The sequence below is a fragment of the Ptychodera flava genome, unplaced genomic scaffold, assembly GCF_041260155.1.
Source record: "Ptychodera flava strain L36383 unplaced genomic scaffold, AS_Pfla_20210202 Scaffold_131__1_contigs__length_144216_pilon, whole genome shotgun sequence".
NCBI lineage: Eukaryota > Metazoa > Hemichordata > Enteropneusta > Ptychoderidae > Ptychodera > Ptychodera flava.
The window spans coordinates 1-25835 of record NW_027248313.1 but is presented as its reverse complement, the minus strand read 5'-3'; the positions used below and the strand labels follow the sequence as shown (position 1 = coordinate 25835).

Below are 25835 nucleotides of genomic sequence, written 5' to 3'. Positions count from 1 at the left end.
TTTTATCGAGAAAAGAAAGGAACTAAAAACACAAGCGAACACATTGAAAGACAAGGATCACGTGCTGTTCTTCGTCTGACATAGCAACAATTTTTATAAAAATATCAAACAGCTATTAAAAAAACGAATCTACAGTTTCAACGATATCCTTTCCATAAAATTTTAAGATAACTTTATACATTATTTCATAAATATAAACTACATGTACCATAGCAATACTATTTCAAATGTTTTATTACTGTGCAGTGCATACCTTTTAAACTGAAAGAACTTCCGTTAAAACATTCTCAGTACTCAAGCTTTGCTACAAGCTCTTTTCATCTGCAGAAAACTTCGTCCTGATGAGGGCAACAACTGACTGAGTTGAGTGACGTATTTTACAGTCATACAAATTAGAATCATGTGAACTCTCAGTTACTCTCCCGTGGCACTGTTGCACACTGATGTGAAAGTTGCTTTAATTTGCGAATGAAACATGCCTCTTTCATTGTGATTAATCCATAGGTGAGTTGATATTGCACCCTGAAAATGAAAGCAGACAAAATACATATATTATTGATACTAAAATTTGTCAACTTGGTTTAGGTCTGTTCAATATGCCATTTTGATGGGTCCAACATTAGCTGTTAATATTTTACATTTACTTCATTGCACTATGCTTCCTATATGAACTTGTTATGAATGACACAGTCAAAGTGAATAACACCGGAATCTCTACTATGTTACGTTTTTCCTGGCACAAATCACCATTTACAAAACTAAAGGTTGTATTCACTAAATAAAATTGCAAAAGACAATTGAGTAATCCACTTGAGTATAGAGAACTGTTAACAAATGGTTTCACACATATTACATGCTATTTCACATTGCAAATAAACAAGTCTGCTACTTGATAACAAATCTATTCTTCAAACATTCTCTTTTCGCAAAAATTTTTACACAAGGTCATTCATTATTTAACATACAAAATAAAGTATTACAGTAATGCTATTACAAATGTTTCATTATTACTGTGCGTACCTTTCAAGACAAACAACTTGAGTGACATACTATGGCCTTGGTCTCACTAAGCTCATTGGCTAGAATTTCAGCTATATTATCAGGGTGGCACAACCCTATCTCCATAGAACAGATTTAAATGAATGCAGATCACTTCAAGCAACTTCATTTCAGCAGCATTTGATAATCCATTCACTGAGTTCACTTGCAAGGCAGAAATGGACATTTCTTGCTGAATGTCAAAATACATTGTTCACTGCTAGATCATCTTTACTTTCTGCATCTGTTGATCTTCCATTCACCACTCCACATAATGGGTTTACAGTTTTTATACTGTTTGTGTATCTGAGATCTATAATTTCAACTCTTTGCAGACCAACAACTTTAAATTTCAATTGCTAACAGAGTTAGTTACATTATTGCTTCTGAAGCAATTCAACAAACACAGATAGCTTTAAATTATTTCAAAGCCCACCTCCCAGTGTGCATAACAGGGCCGTAATCTGACAGAACTTTGGGCTTGGGTAAATTACTAATTATTTTTCTCTCACTACACTCAAACACTATAACACTATGTCTGTGTGCAGTAAATTGTTACAGTTCTAATATAAATATTCATTTGTAGAATAAACATAGGATCATGTGATCTTGTCTCTCCTTCAGGCTAAAATTGAATATTTACAACATACAGATAGACATGAAATACTCTTAACACTATGGTACATCACAGTTGTGTAAATGCTAATAACATGAAATTGTCAGCTGTAAAAATAGACATGTATAGAAGTGCACCTCTGTTTGTCAATAGAACATTTTTTGTAATGGTACACTTCAACTTTAGTTATGCATCTATTAGTGGCTATTTTATGTCTATCCATATATCCTTAAACATATGCAATTGTAATGATGGGCATGTCATTTACATCATTGGCTGATTCAGGAATTAATAGCCAGTCAACCACTACACAAACCACAAATTGTGACAAAAAAGGGTCATACAACTAAATGTTTACATTAGTAATGCTAACTTCTACCCAAGCCATATTACACCTATGTTTAAAGTAAATACCAGTGCTTATCACACTTTTCGAAGTACAATGGTGAATTTTCAGGAATGCTAACCTGCTATATTACTAAATATTATTACATGTGAAACATTCTAGGACAGTGTACCCTCTAGCATACACCACGTGCAGCCAAAATTTTTCGTTAACTTAGGATTCTATACCTTCACATCTCCTATGGATAATTTCCTTGCTTTACCTTTGACTTCGTTTGGATAGTGGTGTTTCACATTGGCTCAGAGCGCACACTGTTCTTAGATTTTTTCCTGTACCCCTTTCAGGCTACGGCCCTGTATGCAAGCACACACACACTCACACACACACACACACACACACACACACACACACACACACACACACACACACACATACACATATGGGGATCCGTCTCAATCTGCCCTCCCCATCTGTTTCTTATTTTCATCAGGACGGGTTAACTTGTTGATATGAACATGCATACAACTTATATTTCAATTGTGATTGCTTCATGAAAGATTGCATATTTCAGTACAATATCTATTTTATTTGTGATTCCTTTTCCGTAAACATGGTCAATCCAACAGCTTCAGAATATGGTATAACTACAGACACCTTAAAACCATATCTTGCACTAAATTCACAAATGATGGTGATATCATATTTTCATTAAAATTATGAGTCACTTGACCATTTGCATATTTACCCTTTTTCTCTATCATACAAGGAAATGTTTCCCTGAAAACTTCTACTTTGTACAACACTAGTCTGTATACTACCCATATACCACATAAAGCATATGTAGTACTAGCTCATCTTGTCCCTAAGGGCATCATCCACCTGGTACTTGTACATGATAATGAAGGACTGTATAAGAGATATTCATACCAGCTGGGACGTCGCCCAGGTTAACAAGGTCCCGACCAGCTACACGGGACACAGTAGCTCAAAATCCGTGTGTCCCTCGGATTATCCTTCGGGATGTTACTAAGACATCATACGTGCAATCAGAGGGCAATTTTTATCACAGAAATGGAGAAAGCTACCAGACAATTAAACCATGCAAATTGCTACTGACGGACTGTTTAAAGTCATCTCCAGCTTTTGATTATACAGGTTCTATCACAAAGTGTGGTATTAAAAACTGCAAAACTTGTAGTATGCTCATCACGCCAGAACAGTTCAGTAGTAGTTTGACAGGGAAGACCTATTCTACCAAATGTCTGGAACCTCTGAATTGCACAACCAAAAACGTAATCTATGGAATTGAGTGTTCTTTGTGTGGGCTCATTTATGTTGGCAAAACAGGAAACAGCTTACGATCTAGAATGAACGGACATCACAGTGGAGTGTATCGATCTTTAGATGTGCAACTTTATAAGCATTTTAACCAGGACGATCACTCCACTTTGTCTATGCGTGTCCGTATTCTTGAAAAAATATACCATCCAACCAACAGCCCCACACTTAGTTCACCATTCCGTAGACAGAGAGAATACCACTGGATTAGACAGTTAGGTACCGCAGTGCCTTATGGTTGTAATGACAACATCAAAGATATAGGCAATCTCTCAAGTCCTGGTTGTTCAGAAGTGAATGTGATGGGCCTATTTGAGTCTTCTGTCCGTACAAGACGTAGTCATGGACATAGGCGTTACCATCGGCGTTACCAGCCTAAATTGGATACATCAGCTACCTCCAATTGCCATGACAAATTTCATGAACTGCTTCTTTTATTGCAGAAGCCTTTAGGTCTCCATCACATTCGTACTTCATTATATGCTCTTTCCATCAGGGACTTGAGAAGGTTGCATGTCTATGCATTGGGATTGTCTTTGACAGATCCGAACAAACAACCGTACAGACTGGTCAGTAGTATTGCTGACATTGCACTATACAGACTATACAAGCCTTTTCGTGCTGAACCTATGACTGATGATCATCGTCATTTCATACATCTTCCATTTACTAACAAAGGAATTGATGCCATTAATATCAGCAATATACTTCACAACAAAAAGGTTACATCAACTATACCTGCATACTTTAAGAACCAGTGTGTACCTATTCTGTCATATCAATACACCAAGACAATCTCCAATAAAATATTCAATTACAATAAGGCATTGCGGCACTTAAAAATTGATGAATTCCTTCAAACACCAGCATCCTGTGACTGCTCTACGTCTCCCTTCAAATATACTCCAGTTGGCCATGTCATCACTGGTGATCTGAACTTGGTTGAACATCACCACCTTCGTAAGATATTATCTTGTGGACCCAAGTTCAGAGAACCTCGCAGGATCACCTGGAACCATAATTTTAAGATCATTATGGACTCTGTTGAAGAATATGCCAGGAAATGGGCTAAAAGGGAGGATGTAGAGCTGGACACACTGTCAGAATGGGTCAAATCTGTGGGGAAAATAGTGCGTGGCCGTATTGGTCGACTAAGATCACATGTTTGCAGAAGACCCTATTCTGTATTTAAAGATCCTGATGCTGTTAAGTGTTTGAATGATATCCATGACAAATATGTTGTCGTCCCTGCTGATAAAGCTGCCAATAACATTGTATTTGTCTGTAAGAAGTATTATTTTGAAAGTATTATAGACGAACTTGGTGTAACTAAGACCTCCACCAACTCCACTTACAGACAATCAATGTTCAACAAATCTGAAATTTTGGCAAACCATACGTCATTCATGGATAATTTTAATATTACAACAAAGGATGACCATAATAAATTGCCTAGCTTATACTGGATACCAAAGCTCCACAAAACACCTTACAAAGCTAGGTTTATTGTAGGATCTTCAAAATGTTCAACAACAGAGTTATCGAAGATACTGACTTCTGTTCTTTGTACTGTTAAACGGGGACTTCAAGCATACTGTGATGTTGTCTTTTCTCGGAGTGGTATAAATCAAATGTGGATATTAAAAAATTCGAAGGAACTCTTGGGAAATTTGAAATCAAGATCTGTTTCAAAAATAACATCTATTAAAACTTTCGATTTTTCCACATTGTATACCACAATACCACATGATAAATTGAAAGAACGCTTGAAAAACATCATCAACCAAGGATTTTTCTACAAAAACGGTTCACGCCGTTACAAATATGTGGTATTAGGGTATAATTCTACATATTTTGTTACAAATATTACTAACGCTAAAGTGTTTTATACCGAGAAAGACATTATCAGTATGCTTGATTTCCTCATTGACAACATATTTGTTGAATTTGGAGGACACATTTTCCAACAGTGTATAGGAATTCCCATGGGCACTAACTGTGCTCCCTTACTTGCCGACTTATTTCTGTTCTCATACGAGGCAGAATTTATCCAGAACCTTATCAAGCACTAAAAGGTCTCTGTAGCTCGTACTTTCAACCTTACATTTAGATACATAGACGATGTTATTTCATTGAATAACTCTGAATTCAGTAAATATCTCGCTATGATTTATCCTCCAGAATTGGAGATTAAAGAAACTACAGAAACGGCCTCTTCTGCTTCATATCTGGACATTTTACTTGAATTTGACTCTAATGGTCACCTTTCTACTAGGCTATATGACAAGAGAGATGATTTCAACTTTAGTATAATCAATTTTCCACACCTCATCAGTAATATTCTACTCTCACCTGCTTATGGGGTATACATTTCCCAGCTTATTCGATATGCAAGAGCATGCAGTTCATATGGTGATTTTGTAGAGAGACATGGCCATCTCTCTTACAAACTGTTAAATCAAGGTTACACCAGAGCAAGACTTGTCTCTACATTCAAACACTTTTTGGCAGGTATCGCAAGCTGGTAGATAAATACAATATCTCTCTTCGACAAATGATCACTGATGGCATCGGTGACATGGGGCCTTAGTTAGTGACCACTACCTATCTGACTTACAGATTGATATATGGCGGGTGCCACATGTGGGGCAGGATGTGCTTACTATTTTCGAAACACCTGACATCACTTCTTGGTCTTTTGGCCAGAGGTCCATATATCTTTCTTTCATGAATTTGACTTTGTTGTGTACCGTCTATTTACTGTCTGTTCTGTGCTGTTTTGTGTCTATGTTTACAACTATTGTCTTACAAATTTTGACCTAGTGTTATTGGATTATGGATTGGTATGATTGCGATTATTTTTCCATCACAAAGGTAATCAGCTAACATAACACCTTTGCATGCATTCAAATCTTCAGCCAAAGTGCATTGTGAAAACTAAAATAAGTTTGTATAACTTCGACACCTACACTGTCTGCATTTTTTACATATACATGGTCAATCAATGTTCCACTTTCTGTTGTTGCCTCTGAAACACACTGTGAAAAGCCTCTCTGCTCCATCAATTTCAGCACACATGAAGACACAAATATATTTTCATTGAAATCACCAATGATGATGTTGCCACCAGGTATCTTCTCAATCTCTATCACCAATTTCAACAGATTTCTCTTGAACACATCAGCTATATAAGACTTAGGTCTATATATAACAGCTACAGTCAATCTTATCTCCTTCACATAGAATGCAAGATATTCCAGATTTGTTATACACAATTCCAAGATTTCAATACATTGATCCACACTTGAATAAACGCCTACTCCACCATGAGCTTGCTGCTTCAATTCAGATGTCATTGGGTCAGATGTATCATAAGAAAGTTCTCTTGGCTTGTGATAAAGTGCAAAACCACTTAGTTGTAAGTCATTTTGCATATCTGAGTTTGGTAGCCAAGTTTCTGTCAAGCATATAAAATCAACTGTCATAAATCTATGGTCATTTCTCAGATCTTCAAAATGAGAGTGCAAACCCTCTATGTTATGCAGCATTATAGTACATGAACTATCTACATTATAACTTCCTTCTGATAATGTCATGAACTTTGGCATACAGGACAGGGCAGCATCAATTTTGTCATTGCAGTATATAGCAGATTCATGGAAATCAGTTATAGTAAGTCCACTTAGAGACTTTACTCGACTTAGGGCTACATAAGCTTGTACTGGTTGGAATATTTTGTCCAATGATACTACAGCTTCATCTACAGTTAATCCTTGCACTTTATGTACTGTACTAGCCCAAGCGAGCTTGAGTGGAAATTGACGCCGTATACTTCCACAGTTATTCACTTTGTCTTCCTCACACTTGATTGGCGTGCTTTTTTCTGGTATCATTGATAATGTCTCTGTATGACGGCGAAGTTTTGCACCAACCTTTTCATTGTCAAAACAAACATATACAGTATATGGAAAACTCCCTCTGGATTTTACATGTATGTATGACACAATGCCAAAAACACCATTCACTAGACCATCAGACACATCAATATTCTTTGTCAACATCACATGAGCACCAACTGCCAGAGTAACAGTTTTGCCAAATTGGTATTGTACACTTTACGATGTTGCCCACTCATTTTGACTAATTTCTTTGTTTTGGGATCTCTGCACAAATCCTGTGCATTAATACAAATTACATCTGACCTTAAAGAGTGAAGTTGTCTAATGTTACATTCATCAACTTTTTGGTTGGTTGCAAAAATATGAATTCCTTTACCCTCCTCACCAGTTTCACAATTTTGAAGCATAGTAACAACATGAGCATGTAAATCATTGGATTTCTGTCTTTTCTGATAACATTCAACGTTTCAGCAAATTCAGAGTCTTGCTGTCTCACTACTTTAGTCAGTTTGGCAATGGAAAAATAATCATTCCAAAGATCAACTCCTTCATTGTTCACATACAATGCCTTTCCCTTCACTGGTGGTAATTGGTAAAAATCACCTACACCAATCACTGCTACACCACCAAATGAAAACTGATCACCAGTCTGTTTAATTTGTCTCAATCTTCCATGAACATAGCCAAGTAGTTTCTTATCAACCATAGAAATTTCATCAACAATGAGAATTTGAAGACTGCCAAGCTTAGATCTTAATGTGTTAATCTTTTCTTCTCCGAGTGGTTGGTATGGCAGTTGTGCATCAATAGCTATTGAGAACGTACTGTGTATGGTATTAGCATTTATATTAAACGCAGCTACATCAGTTGGTGCTGTTAACAAAACTGATACATCATCTGGATTGGGTAGAATACGAGCCAGAATTCGTGATGCTTCATAGTAGACTGCTTTGACTAAATGAGATTATTTGACACCTCTGATGATGACATAATTCTGTACTCAGATACAAAACTAGCTAGACACATTCCATCAAATGTATCTCCATCTGGCCTGTTTCTATAACGATCTACAATGCTGGTCATCCAGATTTCGTCCTCATTAAGATCACCTTCTTCACTTTTCATTTGTAGAATCTCAAGAGGTAAACTCATTTTGATAAAGTGTACTTTTCTCGATGCTTCTTTCAACCTCAAGTTGCACACTCTATACACAGCTTCTTGGGCACTCACTTCTCGATTATTAAGATATAAAAATCCCAATTGTCTAAGTGCTTTCTTGGCATATGCATTATCCTCTTTAGAAGCTTCCTTTTGTGCACGATCCAACAAATAAGAACATTTCTCTTTCAGCTTTGGATATGTAACTAATAATGTACACAATACAACTATATGCATCAACAACAAATTGTATATCCATATTAGCATTCCAACATCGTAACAACTCCTTGTTGTATTGGTTTACCCACACATCACTTGATTCCCTTTTCAAGACCACACTCGTTTTCTTAGTTAATGCACTGCATGCCCTCTCAAACAAGTCTTGTGTAACCCGATGTTAGTAAACAAAGATTCAACTGTTGAGAAAGTCTTCTCCGAATCTGAAAGTGCAGTTCAGATTTTGGAGAGAATTTTCTTTGCCTCTGCTTTACTTAGTACTTTTGGTGCTTGTTCTGATTCAACTTCGTCTACTTCATAGCATTCAATAGAACTTTCTGTACTACTGGAATTGATTCCACTGACTGCTTTATCAAAATCACTAACAGCCTTTCTTATGACTTCAGGCAACTGAGCATCAGTGTCAGGTCGAGCAATAAACGTTTTTTCAGAAGGTGGTCGGGGAAAGTTGAATCTATAATCAGTGCCATGTTTTCTACAAGATTTTGAATGCCGTGTGCTGTGTTTTTGAACACTGTTTACAATTTCATGAAGTTCTTCATCATATTCTGACGACGGCATTTCACAAGTCACATTTTTGTCAACAAATGAAGTAACATCAACGTCATCATCTTTGTCTACTTTTGGTGCATTCTTCACCCAAAACAGACAATGTGCATGTGGTGAACCACGTTGCTGGAACTCAACTCGATAAAAGTAATCTTCAATTTTACCAATAGGTTCTGCTGGTGACATTATTACTTGTGTCAAAAAGTAATGAAATCTTTGATCAAACATTCGAGCAGCTGTTACAGGGTTATCTCTTAACACAGCACATTTCTCTGACCAGTCCAGCTCTTCTGCTTTGCGACTATCACCTTGTGCTTCAAGAATACTATCAACCATCTCAGGCCATCTCATATCAGCAGATGAAAATGAGCAAAACCAGGTCGGAATACCTAGCTGCCTCACCATTGCAAACAGATCTTTCTGTGCACTTTGCCAAAAAGGTGGTGTTCCTCGGATTGGTTTCAGAAATTTGTAACCTTCATCATAATTTAAAATTTTCTTTAGTGATTGTTCATCTGTTAAAGTTGCAGCAGTTATATTTTCACTGCATGTTTTGCTAGACCCTTTCCGCATTGCTATAGACACATTTGACAACACTTGTTGCACCTCTGATAAACACTGAGCATAAAATATGAAGTCAGTGTTTCTCGCAAATCTGCTATCTACATTCATCAAACGGTTATGAAGATATCGAGCAAGAGTAATTCTCACTTCACGATTGTCAAGAAAAGTTGGTGATCCACTAGGGTACAATACAGGAAAAGACTTTGCTTCATTACTTTCATCAATTAACATTTCAACAGGATTATTTCCTTCTGCAGGAGCAACACAATAAATTTTGTCAAAATGCTGATCAAGAACTTCCTGAGCTATGTCAACAGGTTGAAGACATGTATACATGAACATTCCTTGCTGTTCTTCACTATTATTATCATCATCCTCTGCGTCTGCATTCCCTGAATTATCCTGTGATTCTGTATTCTTAGCATTATCTCCTGATTTGCTATATTCAGCATTATCCTGTGATTCCATATTTCCAACATCATCCTGTGGTTCTGTCTTTTGTCCATCACTCTCATGACTTGTACCATCTTCGTCAGAAATACATTCATCTCCTTCATCAATTCTAGACAAGGGATTTCTCCAATCTTTATTGAAAGAAATACCTCTGTACCACTTATTGTTCATTGTTAGGTAATGAAGTGCACTTTTGATCTTCAAATCATTCACATATAGATATTCATAATGACCTTTATACCCGAGTTTCCGTTTCAATTTCACCCAAATCATTTGATCATCTGTCGCGGCAAAACATATGTACCTTTCTCTAGGCTAGAAGAAACACAAACAACAGGTCCATGTACACCATTCTGACCACCTTTTGGTAGAGCTAACATTTTCATAAATGGAATATGCAAAGCAGTCAAATGATGCTCTAGAGAATTTAAGCATTTCAATTCTTTTGGAATATTCATTACATGAAGATTATTAGCTGCAGCTTCTGCCGGCATATTCCCATTCAACAATTTACGATGACAGGTATAACATATCCACATTAATTTCTGTTGTTTCTGTCTCAAATATAAACAGTCACTATCATAGATATCTGTGCATTGGTGAAATTTAAGACACTTCTTTGCAATCTTTGCTACAAAGCCTCCTTTCTTCATATACATTTCTCTTTTACACTGTATTACTTGATTTTTGAAAAGTTGTCGATAGCAAACTGAACATACATAATTTGGACCATGGACTATTTCATTTCGAAACATAGTTATAACAGTTTCAATGTTCTTCTGTTTATTAGCTTTTGACTGTCGAGCGGCAAATACCCTTAATTTAGTATCATCCCTGTAGCTTTCACTATCTTTATACTTTCCAATGTATCTTGCCTTCACCATCACCCTGTGACTCTCATTTTCCTGATATTTCTGAACACCTTCGTGCCTTTACAGCGGCTCTATAACACTAATTCACTTCATACTTTTCAATACTTCTAGCTTTGACAGCTTCCCTGTGAGACTGATTGTGTCTATACTTTTCAATACTTTGTGATTTCACATCTTCCCTATGACTTTCATTGTTTGCATATTTCTGAATACTTCTTGCCTTAACATCCTCCCTATGAGACTCATTGTTTGCATATTTCTGAATACTATGTGACTTAACATCCTCCCTATGACAGCCATTGACTGCATATTTCTGAATACTTCGTGCCTTAACATCCTCCCTAAAACACTGATTATTTGCATATTTCTGAATACTTTGTGCCTTAACATCCTCCCTATGAGACTCATTGTTTGCATACTTCTGAATACTATATGACTTAACATCCTCCCTATGACATTCATTGTCCGCATATTTCTGAATACTTCGTGCCTTAACATCCTCTTTATGAATTGCATTCTTTTCATATTTCTCAATACTTTGTGCTCTCTTAGCTTGTTTATAACAGTCCTTGTCTGCATACATTTGTTTTGCTTGTGCTCTTTTATTGGCAGCATTGTCTATGTAGTGCCTATTCACAGCACTTTTCTTTTTTTGCACGGAATTCAAAGTCTGTCCAATATCTCTGTTGTTGATTTTCTCGTTTTTGTTTCTTAATCAGAGAACTTTGATTAGTAACTGTACATGGTCGTTTCCGTTTCAAGACTCGATGTGCTATTGATCTACAAATCTCATCAACAGATACTACATTCTCTTCATACTTCAGTTGTTTTCCAGATCTTTTTCTGCCATCAACATGTTTTGGGTCTACTACTTCATTCACTTCAGTTGATAAATCCTCTTAACTTTACAGTGTTGAACGTTTCCCTTGACTTCAGTTGTATTCTTTGATGTATTCATCACATTATGGCCACATTCATACACTAAAACACCCGGAGGCTTGACACATTCAACAAATTCATAGTGAACTTCCATACAGTGTTTCAGAAATATTGATTTACCAGTAGTTTCACTGTTCTTATTAATCTGAGTGCTAGAATATTTCAACCATTTACCTCTACTAAAAGTGACAACATCTGATTTCAAAAGGTTTGCAGTTGCTAGTATCTCTACTTCAGTTGCCCAAATCTTGCATGCGAGATTTTACAAGGTAATCATCAACTGACTGATATCCGGATCTTAAATGAGAATAGAATACTGTGGAGTTCTCCTGTGGAGTTCTCTTTAAGATACTTAACAATGGCCAATCGAGTTACATCGTGATTATTCTCTGTACCACACAATGCATATGATACAGCTCTAAAGAAACAATTTCAATACCTGGACCACTGTATAAATGTGTAACATTTTCATTCTTAATGCTTAGTTCACTGCAAAGCATTTCACACAATTCAAAATCCAAAGGGCAATATAACTGTGGTGTCTCTTCTATGCCAAGAACAACTACTTCATCATCACTGTTACTGTCTCCATTACTTACATTCGCAACACAGTCAGATTCAATATTCACAGTAATTCCAGTCACTTCAAACTGTTCATTTCTACCAATACCCATAGAAGTAGCTAAATTACAGCAATGTTCATACACTACCTCAATACTGCTCAATGGTATCAGTACGCTTGTCCCATCAGGTGTAACCATGCCATTTGAGTCTCTTGAGTGACTGTCAAATGTATAGAAAATGTTTTCTTTCTTCAATACAGCAAATACAGCTGCTCCAAAATTAACAAAACATGCATCATATTGAGTTAATGTCACTACTAAAGCATTGTACAAAGACATAACAAAACTGTCTACATTGACATCTTGACCTACTAGACTAGTGACAGATTCTCCAAGACTTGACTTAAACTTTGTGTCAAACAACTCAATAGCCTGTGGTAGTTCTGTGACTAAAAGATAAACATCCATCACTGTTGGGGATTGCTGCAAACAACCATACAATTCATTACCTGTTTGCAGTATTGTATCCATGTCGCATGTATTCCACATTTGCACATTTTTTATTTTACTGTACAGTGCAGAAACATAGCTATTAGCAACACACTGTCTCCCACTGTTCTCACCAAATTGAGCATGACTTTGGTTGAAACTGCCCCGCACTAAATCTGAGCATTCGATCTTTATCTTTACCTTGTCACTGTCAGTCATTTTATCAACTTTAATGTCACTTTCATTTACTCTCACTTCATAGTCAGTATTACTTGCAGTTTTCAATGCCATATTACTCATGTCTTGCTCTGTCTTATTTCCTTCCTTATATGAAATAGGTCTTTCCCTTGTACTTACATTGTTGATTATAAATAGCTTTTCCTCTCCTTGATCATTAGGCACTATCTTCCTGTCCAACGCAGCATCATCAAAGTTACTAACATCAGCAATGGCAATATCTCTTATGTGTTTGTCATCCTTCTTTGAATCCATAGCAAGTGTATAACAAGTGTCATTAGAATGTGCAGATAAACTATTGTCATTCATAACATCAATAATGACGTCATTTCCAGGTTCATTTTCAGTATCATTCATAGCTTTGCTACTTTGAATGTTATTTTCAAGTTCATTTGCCATGTCATTTGAGTCCCGAAGGACAACATTTCCAGAGCTATTTTCCAAGTTATTCTGGTCCCGAAGGACATCATTTTGGTCAAATAGGACACGTGGGCCCTGATTGACAATTGTAGTGGTTGGTGGGATGTGACCCGTGTAATCAGAGTCCCGAAGGATAACATTGCCAGAGTTATTTTCCAAGTAATTCAGATCCCGAAGGGCAGCATTGCCACATTCATTTTCATAGTTATTCAGGTCTCGAAGGACATCATTTTGGTCAAACAGGACACGTGGGCCCTGATTGACAATGCCAGTGGTTGGTGGGACACGACCCAAACCCAACCTCTTCTTCGGCGCATCACTCCTCTTCCAATTCTTCTTGCGAGGCATCTGAAAGATATTTCAACATAGTATTAGCATCACAACACACAACAAAGACCAATAACACTTATGCTTGATAAAGAATTTGAGCATTTAGCCACTTTTTTACACTTTTACCTCATTTAGATATTTTGACCCTGAAATGACAATTTTAACAAATTAACATCTTCAACATTGGGTGCACCTGTATACCAAATACTACAATTATTGGTGCTGCGGCGTTTTAAAATGTTCGTGTGGACAGACACACATTCATACATACCAAAACGGACAGCCCAACAAAGAGACTCCAACAACTCACCACACCACCTCTCATTTTTATATACAAACCTAAAATGTCACCAAAAAATGGTAGCCTTAGCTAGTGTCCACTTTGCTACAATGCACTGATTGGTTTGCAAATGCTACAACATGAAAACCAGATGTACACTGACAAGCTTAACATTATATTTATAAAAAAAAATTTCTAATATTATATTCATAAACATTAAATTTTTCCAAGTGGATACTAAATTTACTATCTACTGAATATAAAAGAGACCACACACCCCTAGGCTTGGCATTAGGGTTTTCAAGTTAATGGCTACAATTTCTCAGTGTGGCTAATTTGGTCTTCTTGTTGTTAGCCACACACACTAAATGCTGGAACAATAAGTCATTGACAATAACAAAGTCCTCAGTTGTAATTGGAAATTTGCCTCTTGAAGTAACTAAAAACTGAAATTGATATGATGCACATGAAAATAGAAATGCGGGTAACAAAGCCCCATCTGTGACTGATGCCCATATTGGATTTGATTGTAAACAAGTGGAGAATAGTATGTATGTGTGTGTGTGTGTGTGTGTGTGTGTGTGTGTGTGTGTGTCTGTCTGTCTGTCTGTCTGTCTGTCTGTCTGTCTGTCTGTGTGTGTGTCTGTCTGTCTGTGTGTGTCTGTCTGTGTGAGTGTGAACAGAATTTGCTCTACATAAAATGTATCCCTTTTCCTGCCAGACAGTTTTAAGACTATTACTTCCCCATCAGCCAAGTTAGTCAGCCAAGTCAAGTGGTATTGAGCCAAAACATGACGTATTTTCATCCGCTTGGCTTGGTGTGTTATATCATCTTTAGTCCAAAAAAAATCAAGTTTACAGTATTTATGTTTTCAACAGCTTTAAACGTACAGTATTATGTTAAAATACACCATACGGAATGTGTTGTGTTTCATTAATTTTAACCATCTTGACCTGATGGTGAAATATGGACTTGGCAGGAAAAGGGGTATTAGTGTGACATCACAGGTAACAGGGCAGTGTACTTCAACAGTTCCTATTCAGTAGTGGAGCACTGCACATGCACTGAGCTGACAGTGGGCTTGCTGTCTGTCATTCTAGTGATAACACAGTGTCAGTGTGATATTCAGCATATCCGTTCTCTAAATTCCTGCTCTATTGCTAAGAGAGTCATATTTAATGGGAAAGTAGCATAGTGCCCTTGAAAGTAAGAGTCACCTTATCCTAACCCACCCAGAACAGAACTACTAAGTTGTAAATGTACTGTACCTGTAGTTCATACCTGTACACATGTGACAGATTCAGCTAATTTATGTACATCTTGTACATGAGCTCACATAAATACTCAAAAATAAATATAAATTTGACACAATGTGATTATACAAATTCTGTAGGTCACAGTGTCAGATATTATGAAATTATGTATTGCATGCATTAAAAGACTTCATACAAAAATGTGAAAAACATTCTATCTCCAACGTTTTGAACACCTGTCAGAGAATTATTTTTCCCCCACACAAGCGCAACAGCTCATCAGTGCCTGTTATCAACATGGTAAAATTAAATATGAAGTTGATGTCATCTATGTCAACAGCAACAAGCCCTGTTACAATTACATGCAATACACTAAGGCCTATGTGCAGTCAATAGTGTAAACACTCCTTACAACTATTTTGCTGTGATCATCCACATTTACTATTATCACAAAGAGACAAACAATACCAATGCATCTTCCTCTACTGATTAAACGATGGCCTAAATAAACATGCCTGTCCTGTTCATTACATCATTCAGTGTAATACTAGCCACAGATACATTTTCAAGCCCTTACAATCAATGCAATTTATTACAATTAATCAGCTGAATTAACATGAAAATGACACAATGTAAACTGAAAATATCTTAAGGTTTAATTGACACATTTGCATCCTGTTTCTCACTTTGCCTGCAGGAGACTGAGCTGTAGCTATCAGCAACACTTACCGTGACAAATTTTGGTTTCCAAAAACTGCAAGACAAAAAAAAGCAACAGAATTATCAAATCATCAATTTCACTTTGTAGTACACTGTTCAATATCATAGTACACAGAAACATCACAACATCACTCAAACCGTTCCCAGTATATCAAATACATTTCTCACACATACTGATACATTCAGGATAAAAGCCGTACAATAGTGTATTTAATATATCTTCACATCATCACAATATCTTATAAACAGCAATCAAACCCATAATACAAGTAGTTGACACACAAATTCATTTTGGTTTGTTCAAACTTGGATTCTTGAAATTTACGTAAGTACAGTCTTTTGTCAAGTTTTTGCTCTTTTCTCTCAAATGAATCTTCTCTGTATAATTCCTCATCTGATTGGTTTGAAACTTGATTTGTATATTCCTAGTGTGATATTAGCAATTAACATTGTCCTTGACACTATTTTTTTTAAGTTACTTACAAATTATTCAAATTACAAATTACAAATTACGAGTGGTTCTCTCTGTGGCCTCTCCGCTAGGCGACTGATGCCGTATGTTGTGGGTTCGAATCCGATTGTAAACTAGCCGTATTACATACAAAAAACATACTGAAACTACCATGTTGTCCCTACCATACATACATTTCTAATACTACACACTACTTTATGATAAATGCAATTCAAGATCACTTTTCACACTCCAATGCTATAGCATTATATGTCTTATCACACAATTTCCAACAAAAAAAGGCAACTACGACAGTATTCATCACATTTAATGACAGTTACCCTCACAAAAAATCAACAGCTTCTGACCTTAAATTTCTTACAAAAATTCATTTGAATTTATTTGTCACTTTCTTTGTCTTTTATGTAACACACCTGTTCAAAAATCTCCCTTACACTCAGCATCATTCTAGAAGAATTGCTAAAAATCAGCTATGCCTTCTTAACACAACAGTATTTACCAAGAAACATATAGCACCTTATGATAAAAATATTTCTCAGGTTAACTTCAACAGCAAACACTGTCCTTCAGTTGATTTTTAACATTCCATAATCGCTATAATAATACAAAACTTTCTCTTCTTACCAGCAATATTTGACGACTGTACACATTGCTGATGCACTGAGATTTAAATCTCTCAATTCTCAAAATAGGCCCACATACAGATGCTTCTGCATACCACATCAATATACAGTCAACAGTAAAACACATGACTTACTCAAGGTACTACATTTGTGATTAATCAAAAAGAGTCCAATAGCTAACACTGCACCTAATCAGTTCTATACACAAGACCGCCAAACATAATACAAATACAAACTACCATACATTGAAAATCAAATTGCTCATCACCACAATCAGCACAGCAACCTCAAATTCATCTCAATTTAACCTTCAAAAATACAGAACAGATTAAAACAGCAACCTCAAATTCACCTGACTTTACCCTTTAAAATCACGCAAGTGAGTTAAGGCAGGGGTCCAGCGGGGTCCAGACCGAATTTCGAGCTGAATTTCATTTCTCAAAAACTACCGGTCATATTTTGATGAAATTTGGTACACATACGTAGTTTTGATAGCTCTTTCAGTTTATGTCATTTAAATTTGCATAAAAGGTGTCACGTGATTTTTATATTGACATTTTCGCGCCAAAATCGCGTATATTATTTATCGGCATATTCCAACTTGTAAACCACATTTAAACTATGTTTTTTCGGCATATGATAATAGAGTGGGTTCAGTACAATCGATCAACATCCTTTACAAAGACAAATTCCTGAGTTAATCGCCTCAAATTTGCGTCAAATACGTACGATTTATAGGAAAAGTCAATTCTTGGTTGAGTTTCTGTGATTTTTTAAAGAAACACTACCAAATCATGCATGTTTAAGGTATTGTTGTAAAGATACTTTAAGCCTAAGTTTGGGGATAGCAAAATTTCAGGAAAAAAATGCGATCTACAAGTTGGAATTTTCGAAAGAAATCTGGTCGCTTTGTGCGCGATCGGGCCATCTCGCAAGCAATCCAAAAGGTCATGACCCCGTCGCCTGTTACTGAAACAATTTGTAATTTTAAGTTGAAAGTGTCTGCACACATCATCCCTCTTGTCTTGTTTGTGCTTTAATATGTTTTCTGTCTGTATTGGGTAAGATTTTTAGTGAGAAAATTAACAAATTGGTTGTTATAGCCATGCTGAGACGTGGAAGTATGTCTCAGACCACCGTGACCTTTTGACCCCCATGTTTCCTACCAGTTCGGTCCTTAGTGGCTTATATAAACATGGAAGTACCAAATGTATCTCCATGACATAAGCACATCTCTTCCTTAATTTTATATTGTATCTATGTTGTTGATCTTCTTGCAGGGAAGCAAGAATACTCATGTTTTGATCGTTTTGTGTCCGACTCTGTTAATTAACCCTTGTCACCCCGTTCCTCATGCTGGACTTTGGCCTCATGATGGCTGATGTATGGATTTTGTTTGTACGCGATGATCGGCCTTTTCTATGTGTTCGAAGTTCCACACAGTGCTTATGGGCTATCTTTTGTTGTGAACACTAGTGTGTCCTTTGTCACTTCGTTGGCTCGATGATGTTCCAGTTAGGGACTTTGTTTGTGATATGATTTTAGAGATTTTCTGTTGTTATCTCATGTGTGGGCAGTGTTGTTTTATAAATATTCATGAGCCCTAATGCATATTCATGATAACGTTTGACGCCCATGCCTTAACCTACTTGCGCACAGCACAGCTCTGACAACACATCAGAAAACAATGAAATACCAAACAGTTTGATAAAGAAATGCAACAACACACCAATACACTATTGATTACATGATAAGAAAGCATCAAAAATCTCTTGTCAACCACTGATACAACACAAAGCTTGCAACAGAAAACTAACAACAGACAAAAAGCACAACCTCACGACACAAATATACAATATAAAAGCACATCTACAACGATATCTATTTTCAAAACTAGTAAACACAAGTTTTCAATCGGGTTCGAACCCACAACATACGGCATCAGTCGCCTAGCGGAGAGGCCACAGAGAGAACCGCTCGGCTAAATCTCCACTCCCAAAAAAGAGTGGTTCAATAGCCGGCTAAGTTGTTACATTTTTCTGACTGAGACCACTCCACACGTTGTAGAGTTCGTGAAGCACTCACGCACGCATGCTCACTATCAGACATCACACATACAAACCTTATCGAGGCGAACAAACGAATTTCATCGCTTTAACTGGGCGAACGATAACCTCGGGGACAATTCTGTCCACCAGCAGAGTTACCAACCCAGGATAGAAAATACGGCTAGTTTTCAATCGGGTTCGAACCCACAACATACGGCATCAGTCGCCTAGCGGAGAGGCCACAGAGTGAACCGCTCGGCTAAATCTCCACTCCCAAAAAAGAGTGGTTCAATAGCCGGCTAAGTTGTTACATTTTTCTGACTGAGACCACTCCACACGTTGTAGAGTTCGTGAAGCACTCACGCACGCATGCTCACTATCAGACATCGCACATACAAACCTTATCGAGGCGAAGAAACGAATTTCATCGCTTTAACTGGGCGAACGATAACCTCGGGGACAATTCTGTCCACCAGCAGAGTTACCAACCAAGGATAGAACAAGATGAACACCACCCTGAATACAATGGCACAATATCCTGCATAATACACAACATTTTACCTGAATAACTCCCTGTGAAAACAACAGACACTCATATCAGTCAATGTTAGAAAACTAATTTGCACTTTTTGACATCAAGGTCAGAAATACAAAGTTGTAAGAAAAAATTTTTGAGAGTCATTAGGGGAAGGCTCCATTAACTTTGATGGTACCTGAAACCCGAGTTGCTGCCTGCCAACTCGGGTGACAAACAGAAGACTTTTGATCCCCAAGGTGTTAATTTTCCATTGTTGCGATTATCTTATCGAGCTGGTGCTATGATAGGAACGTCAGGGCTGTAACGACTCACTCAATACCACGGGCACACACATATGCTTGACAGGAAAAAGTGAACTGCCCTTTTTTCAATGCAAGTAATCTAGTTTATTCTTTAATTTAGGCTAAAAACTAAGTTTTAGAAATATGGTGAAACAAAATATCGTTCTTCGTTCATTTTCATTCAAGTTTCCTATTTTCGGACGCTTCACTTCAGTAACGCGCATTGATCATATATGCAAATGTGATCAGAACAGCGTGGAACGTTCTTTCCACGTGGCGAGATTTTTCTTGCACTTGCAAATAACGTAACGAGTGAGTAAGGACTCCAAGAGCTGCGCGTATCCCTGTGACATTACATCTCATATAGAGCGAATTTAAGTCAATGAATTGAATCTGTAAACAGTATGGCCACTCGTACATATTATAAGAAAGGAGAAATAGTAGAGGCAGTTAACGAGGCCGGTCGGCGGACAGCAAAATTTTCAGTGATTTAATTCACGGTATTATTTCACAATAAAACGAATTCGCGAGCTTACCATTGATTTTTGGTGATGTTGAATATAATTGAAAAAGAGAGCTAAATTCCAGTGTTCATGTTTGATAACATTCCAAATTGACGACACCCAACGTCAACCTGTACAACACCACCGTATGTGTACAACACACCTGCAGTCGACTAGTCGATTGCGACACAGTAAGCTTACACGTAATGCAATATCCGTCGACACACAGTCACTCTATCCATGCATTTCTGCAGTTGTCTTTCCTATTCTGCTCAGTTAACAAACATGATTTCACAGAATATTACACAGAAAACACATTTATCATATTTGGAGGCACTGAATACTAGCATTGCAAGAGAAAGCGACGTCAAATTTTCCGGTTTGATTCCAGCCGTTGCTTGTGCTACGTCAACACACTCGCAGCGATCAACCCCGAAATTATCGCACACTAACATCATTTACGATGGCAGAAGGATCACGAAAAACATACACCGGTTTCATGATATGATGATTTCTGTCTTCGTGTCGTAGATAGACGCAGAGAACACTTAATAGAGCCAAAAACAGCGAAAATTCGAGAAAAGCGTACACACCATCGGGGACTGTGGCATGCAGGACAAACCCAAGCTACGCATTATCACGTGACTGCCCTCGTATCGCGGTTTGGCTGTGCGGTCCAGGTGATTGACACCTTTTACAATAGGCGTTTTCAGACCGGTCAATAGAGGGACTGTGGTCGACCTGAAATTTGACACTGTGATCGACGTAGCGTTTCAAAAGTACGAAAAATGAGACCAAGTAATTGTTTGTTTATTTAGATTTGATCTAAAATATCCGGCAACCAACAGACAAAGTCCTACTCTTACGCAGAAAATCAACGTTTTCAAGTGTAGACTCCCGCGTAGACTTTCCCTTCCGCTTAAACCACTGCCCCTCCACAAAACGCGATGTAGATCTATGATCGACTACGGATGGATTGACGTTGCGTTTCAACAGTATGAAAAATGAGACTCAGAAACTTTTGGTTGCTTTACATTTGATCAAAAACCTACCCATCAGACAAGGCCCAACTCTTACGCAGAAAACAAAAGCTCTGAAACGTCGACTCTCTCTTCCGCGTTTGAGACTTACTTCTCTTTCACGTTTGAGAGAAACAAACGTCGGCTTTATTCGGAAATGACCGGCTATTGGTGGGCGTAACGTCAGTCCAATGGTAAGCTGCACCCGATGTGAACGTCGGAATAATTCGGGCTGTAGTCGGGAAAGCAAGGATGACCTCGAGAGCGATTCCCAGTACAGTACACGTTCGCAGATCGCGGTACTACAGGCTGATACTAGATAGCAACAAGTTCACCGCGTAAATTGCTAGATTACATATAGCCACATAGGCACTTCTGAAATGTTATCTCCGGCTTGCAAGACAACAAATATCAAAATATTATTATCAAAACCATAATTTCGGGGCTAGAGAGCGAAACATTGCTGAAAAGTAGCCGGCCAAAATACGGAAGTAGCCGGTCAATTTGGCCGGCATCTGGCTAAAAATGAACACGCGGATTCAAACAGAGAGGCTTGTTGCGATGGACAAGTAGCCTTTGGCTTTTGACCAGAAAAATAAGTGAGTGTTCATTGATAATTCAAAGACTGGATCCGTTGACACCAAAGTTTGCTCGTGACTTTCATTGCATTGCATGCGCCTTTCCGCAATGTGAGTCTGAACTGAAATTGAAGAGTACGTTTTAGTAAAAGTCCTGTTTTGTTGTGCTGAAGTCCTGTTTTGTTGTGCTGATTTTCGCTACCGTACTTTCTTTTATAGGGGTATAAATATTCATACAAAAATAGCTTTTCGTATGCAAAATCAGCGTACGTTAATTAACTGCTAGTATTGTTTAAACAGCATTTTATTTGAAAGGGATTCTATAGTACCATCGTTTTTGTAAACTCTTCATGCAATTTTATGAACTAAATGATGACCTCAAAGTAACAGCAAGTGCTGGACGGCACTTTTAACGCTGGTTGGAAATCCTGAGTGCCGGACAGGGGGGGCCATCATCAAGTCAGGCGCCGACGTGCATTGGCCATGCTAAAAGTAGTTCCGGTAGTGCTAATGTTTTGTTTACACTAAAAGATAATCTGTTCGCATATGTTGACATAGAGATTAATCCTCTGATAACCAACTCGGGTTACTCGGGTACGTCCAAGTTAATGGAGCGTTCCCCTCATGGTACGTCAGTTCGTATAGCAGCCATATAGATTTCTTAACTCCCTACCTTTCCGATGATTACAAACATTCCATATTCACTTTCAGACAGAACGTTATCTACTTACCCGAAATATAATAAACATAATTTTCAACATAACTTTATCAGCCAACACAATTACAATCACTCGAACCGCCCAAAAAACAACCCCACCGAATAAACGTGGCACTTCGACACATTTAATACATCAACAAGGTCAACAATTCACACATCACTAGGTGAAGATACAATATTTATGATATTAGTCAAACTTGCAAATTTATTTCAGTCCACAATACCACAACGTATATACCCGGCGATTCATAACACTGACCTATCGATTACATACAGACTAGCTAACTGTGCAAATGCGACATTATTTCCCCACATCGACCTCGTTCTTGGCCATATTAACGTAAAGATGGCCCAGCAGCCACATGCCTATACCATTGACTACCTCCACGCTAAGCCGCCATATTGGAGATCACAAACCCATCATCAAAATCTCTCTAGCCTCCTTTAAACCGAAAGATTCCGCGCCAACAGAAAAGTCGAGTCTTAACAGGACCTCACACAACAAAGACACACGGTTTACAGTTAAGGTGTAACTTGCTAAATGTTTATATGTGGGATTAATTGGCATTACAAAATACACGTGTAAGCATACGTACCTGAAGTCGAACTTCAACTATAAGATGTAGACTCAGTTTCAGATATATGAGAAATGTCTTCACGCGATTTATTTCACCATATGATGTGAATTTTATGCATATTTAGTGACAGTCAGGGGTAACACTTGTTTGATATGTTCAAGTGGAGTGGAGATTTAGCCGACTGGTTCTGTCTGTGGCCTCTTAGCTAGGCGACTGATGCCGTATGTTGTGGGTTCGAATCCGATTGAAAACTATCCGAATTCAATCTTTACTGTAACGTGCTGTAAATGCCACTGACAGTAAACAATCGGGTTCAATTACCTGAAACAAAATGCAAAGCCGATGCATTTTGATTCCAAATCAAGCTTTGGAATCACACTGCATTTTCGATTTCATTTCCATTCCGTCCTCTTGGTGGCGTCATCCCCTAGTCATTTTGAGCAATAGATTCCGGTTTATAAATTGACGCGAACAAAACTATGTGGGAACACTGCGCATACCTATTTCTGTAATTTCAAACAGCGAGATGTGTCGAAACCCGGCCATCGCCGCTTGCAGCTATATTTATTATTCTTTTTCTTCTTCCGTCCTCTACATGCAACTGCCATGCAAAAACTGTTGTACCTAGAGACTTCAAATTTGGCACATAGGTAAAACTCCTCACCAGTAATTTTTGGCTTCTTTACCATAACAATTGGTCAGGTGACCTTGCAGCCATATTGAAAATAAACTTTCAAATAAACGTTCATGTGCATAAAAATTAAACAATTGAAATTCTTTCAACAACTTTTGTAGACCATAGGCATAGGCTCGTTCATGCCAAATATCAAGGTCATAGGCACTGCCAAATTTGAGAAGAAGATTTTTAAAGTATCATTTTTCTGATTTTTCATTGACCTTTGACCTCCCCTATACCTATGCAGCTAAGCTATGGCAATGGCTTATTCTGGCCTATGTTAAAGTCCACGAATGCCAGCGTCTATTCGACAGTGACAAGTAGGGGACCAATTGCACTCCACAGTTTTTGGGATACCACTTGACCTTTGACCTTGGCATATTCCTGCAGCTCATTTATTAGGCACATATCTAATTCTGGGTTTCCCACTGAAGCTATGAGTCTGATTTTTTGTACATACCGCTAACTATGGGAGCAAAGTTTTCAACAAAATGTCACATGACCAGTCACTTCCTGTACCTCATTAATTATGCATATACCTAATTCTGGGCATAAAAATAGAGCTGGAGGTCTGATTTTTGGTATATAGGGACAACTATGAGATAAAATTTCTTTACAAAAATATCACATGACCTGGATGACCTCTGACCCCAAATATACATATATATCCATAACTTAGTAACCACAAGTGCCACTCCCTTCATATTTGGTATGATGGGACGACTTATGACGACACATCCTGTACCTCATTAATTATGCACATATCTAATTCTGAGCCAGCCAATAAAGCTAGAGGTCTGATTTTTGGTATATAGGTATAACTATGGGATACAATTTCTTTTTAAAAATATCATGTGAACTCAATGACCTTTGACCTCAAATATACATATTTGTTCATAACTCAGTAACTACAAGTACTACACCTTTCATATTTGGTATGATGGGAGACCTTATGACGATACATCCTCTACTTCAATAATTATGCACATATCTAATTCTGAGCAAGCCAATAGAGCTAGACATCTGATTTTTGATACATAGGGATAACAATTGGATACAATGGTTTTTACAAAACGTAACGTGACATCGACGACCTTTGACCTCAAATATACATATATGTTCAAAACTCAGTAACCACAAGTGCTACACCCTTCATATTTGGTATGATGGGAGACCTTATGACGACATATCCTTTACCTCATTAACTATGCACATATCCAATTCCAGGGCAAGCCAATGGAGCTTTAGGTCTGATTTTTGGTATATAGGGATAACCATGGAATATAATTTTTTTGACAAAATATCACGTGATCTTGACCTTGGACCTCAAATATACATATATGTCTATAACTCAGTAACCACAAGGGCTACACCCTTCATATTTCGTATGATGGGATACCTTATGACGACATATCCTGTACTTCATTAATTATGCACATATTTAATTTTTTGCATGCCAATTGAGCTTGAGGTCTGATTTTCGGTAGATAGGGATAACT

The 25835-nt window shown here is 37.5% G+C and overlaps 2 protein-coding genes across 3 annotated transcripts; both read right to left on the bottom strand.

Annotated features, from left to right (window-relative positions):
• Window positions 1-249: 249 nt before the first annotated feature.
• Window positions 250-19875, bottom strand: LOC139126829 (uncharacterized; the record flags this gene model as incomplete). Of its 2 annotated transcripts, none has more annotated exon segments than XR_011550815.1 (5): window positions 250-522; window positions 12720-12841; window positions 13419-14066; window positions 16312-16336; window positions 19846-19875. XR_011550815.1 is itself a non-coding variant. In XM_070692763.1 (5 exon segments), coding segments are annotated over 4 exon segments (739 nt in total), but the record flags the coding sequence as incomplete, so codon positions are not given.
• LOC139126830 (uncharacterized) lies at window positions 8849-10369 on the bottom strand. The gene has a single exon (XM_070692764.1). It carries the CDS (start codon window positions 10367-10369, stop codon window positions 8849-8851), a length of 1521 nt encoding a protein of 506 aa, XP_070548865.1.
• Window positions 19876-25835: the final 5960 nt, after the last annotated feature.

Excerpts from the sequence above, each read along its gene's own strand:
- LOC139126830 (XM_070692764.1), bottom strand. The coding sequence starts at position 10,369 with ATGAACAATAAGTGGTACAGAGGTATTTCTTTCAATAAAGATTGGAGA.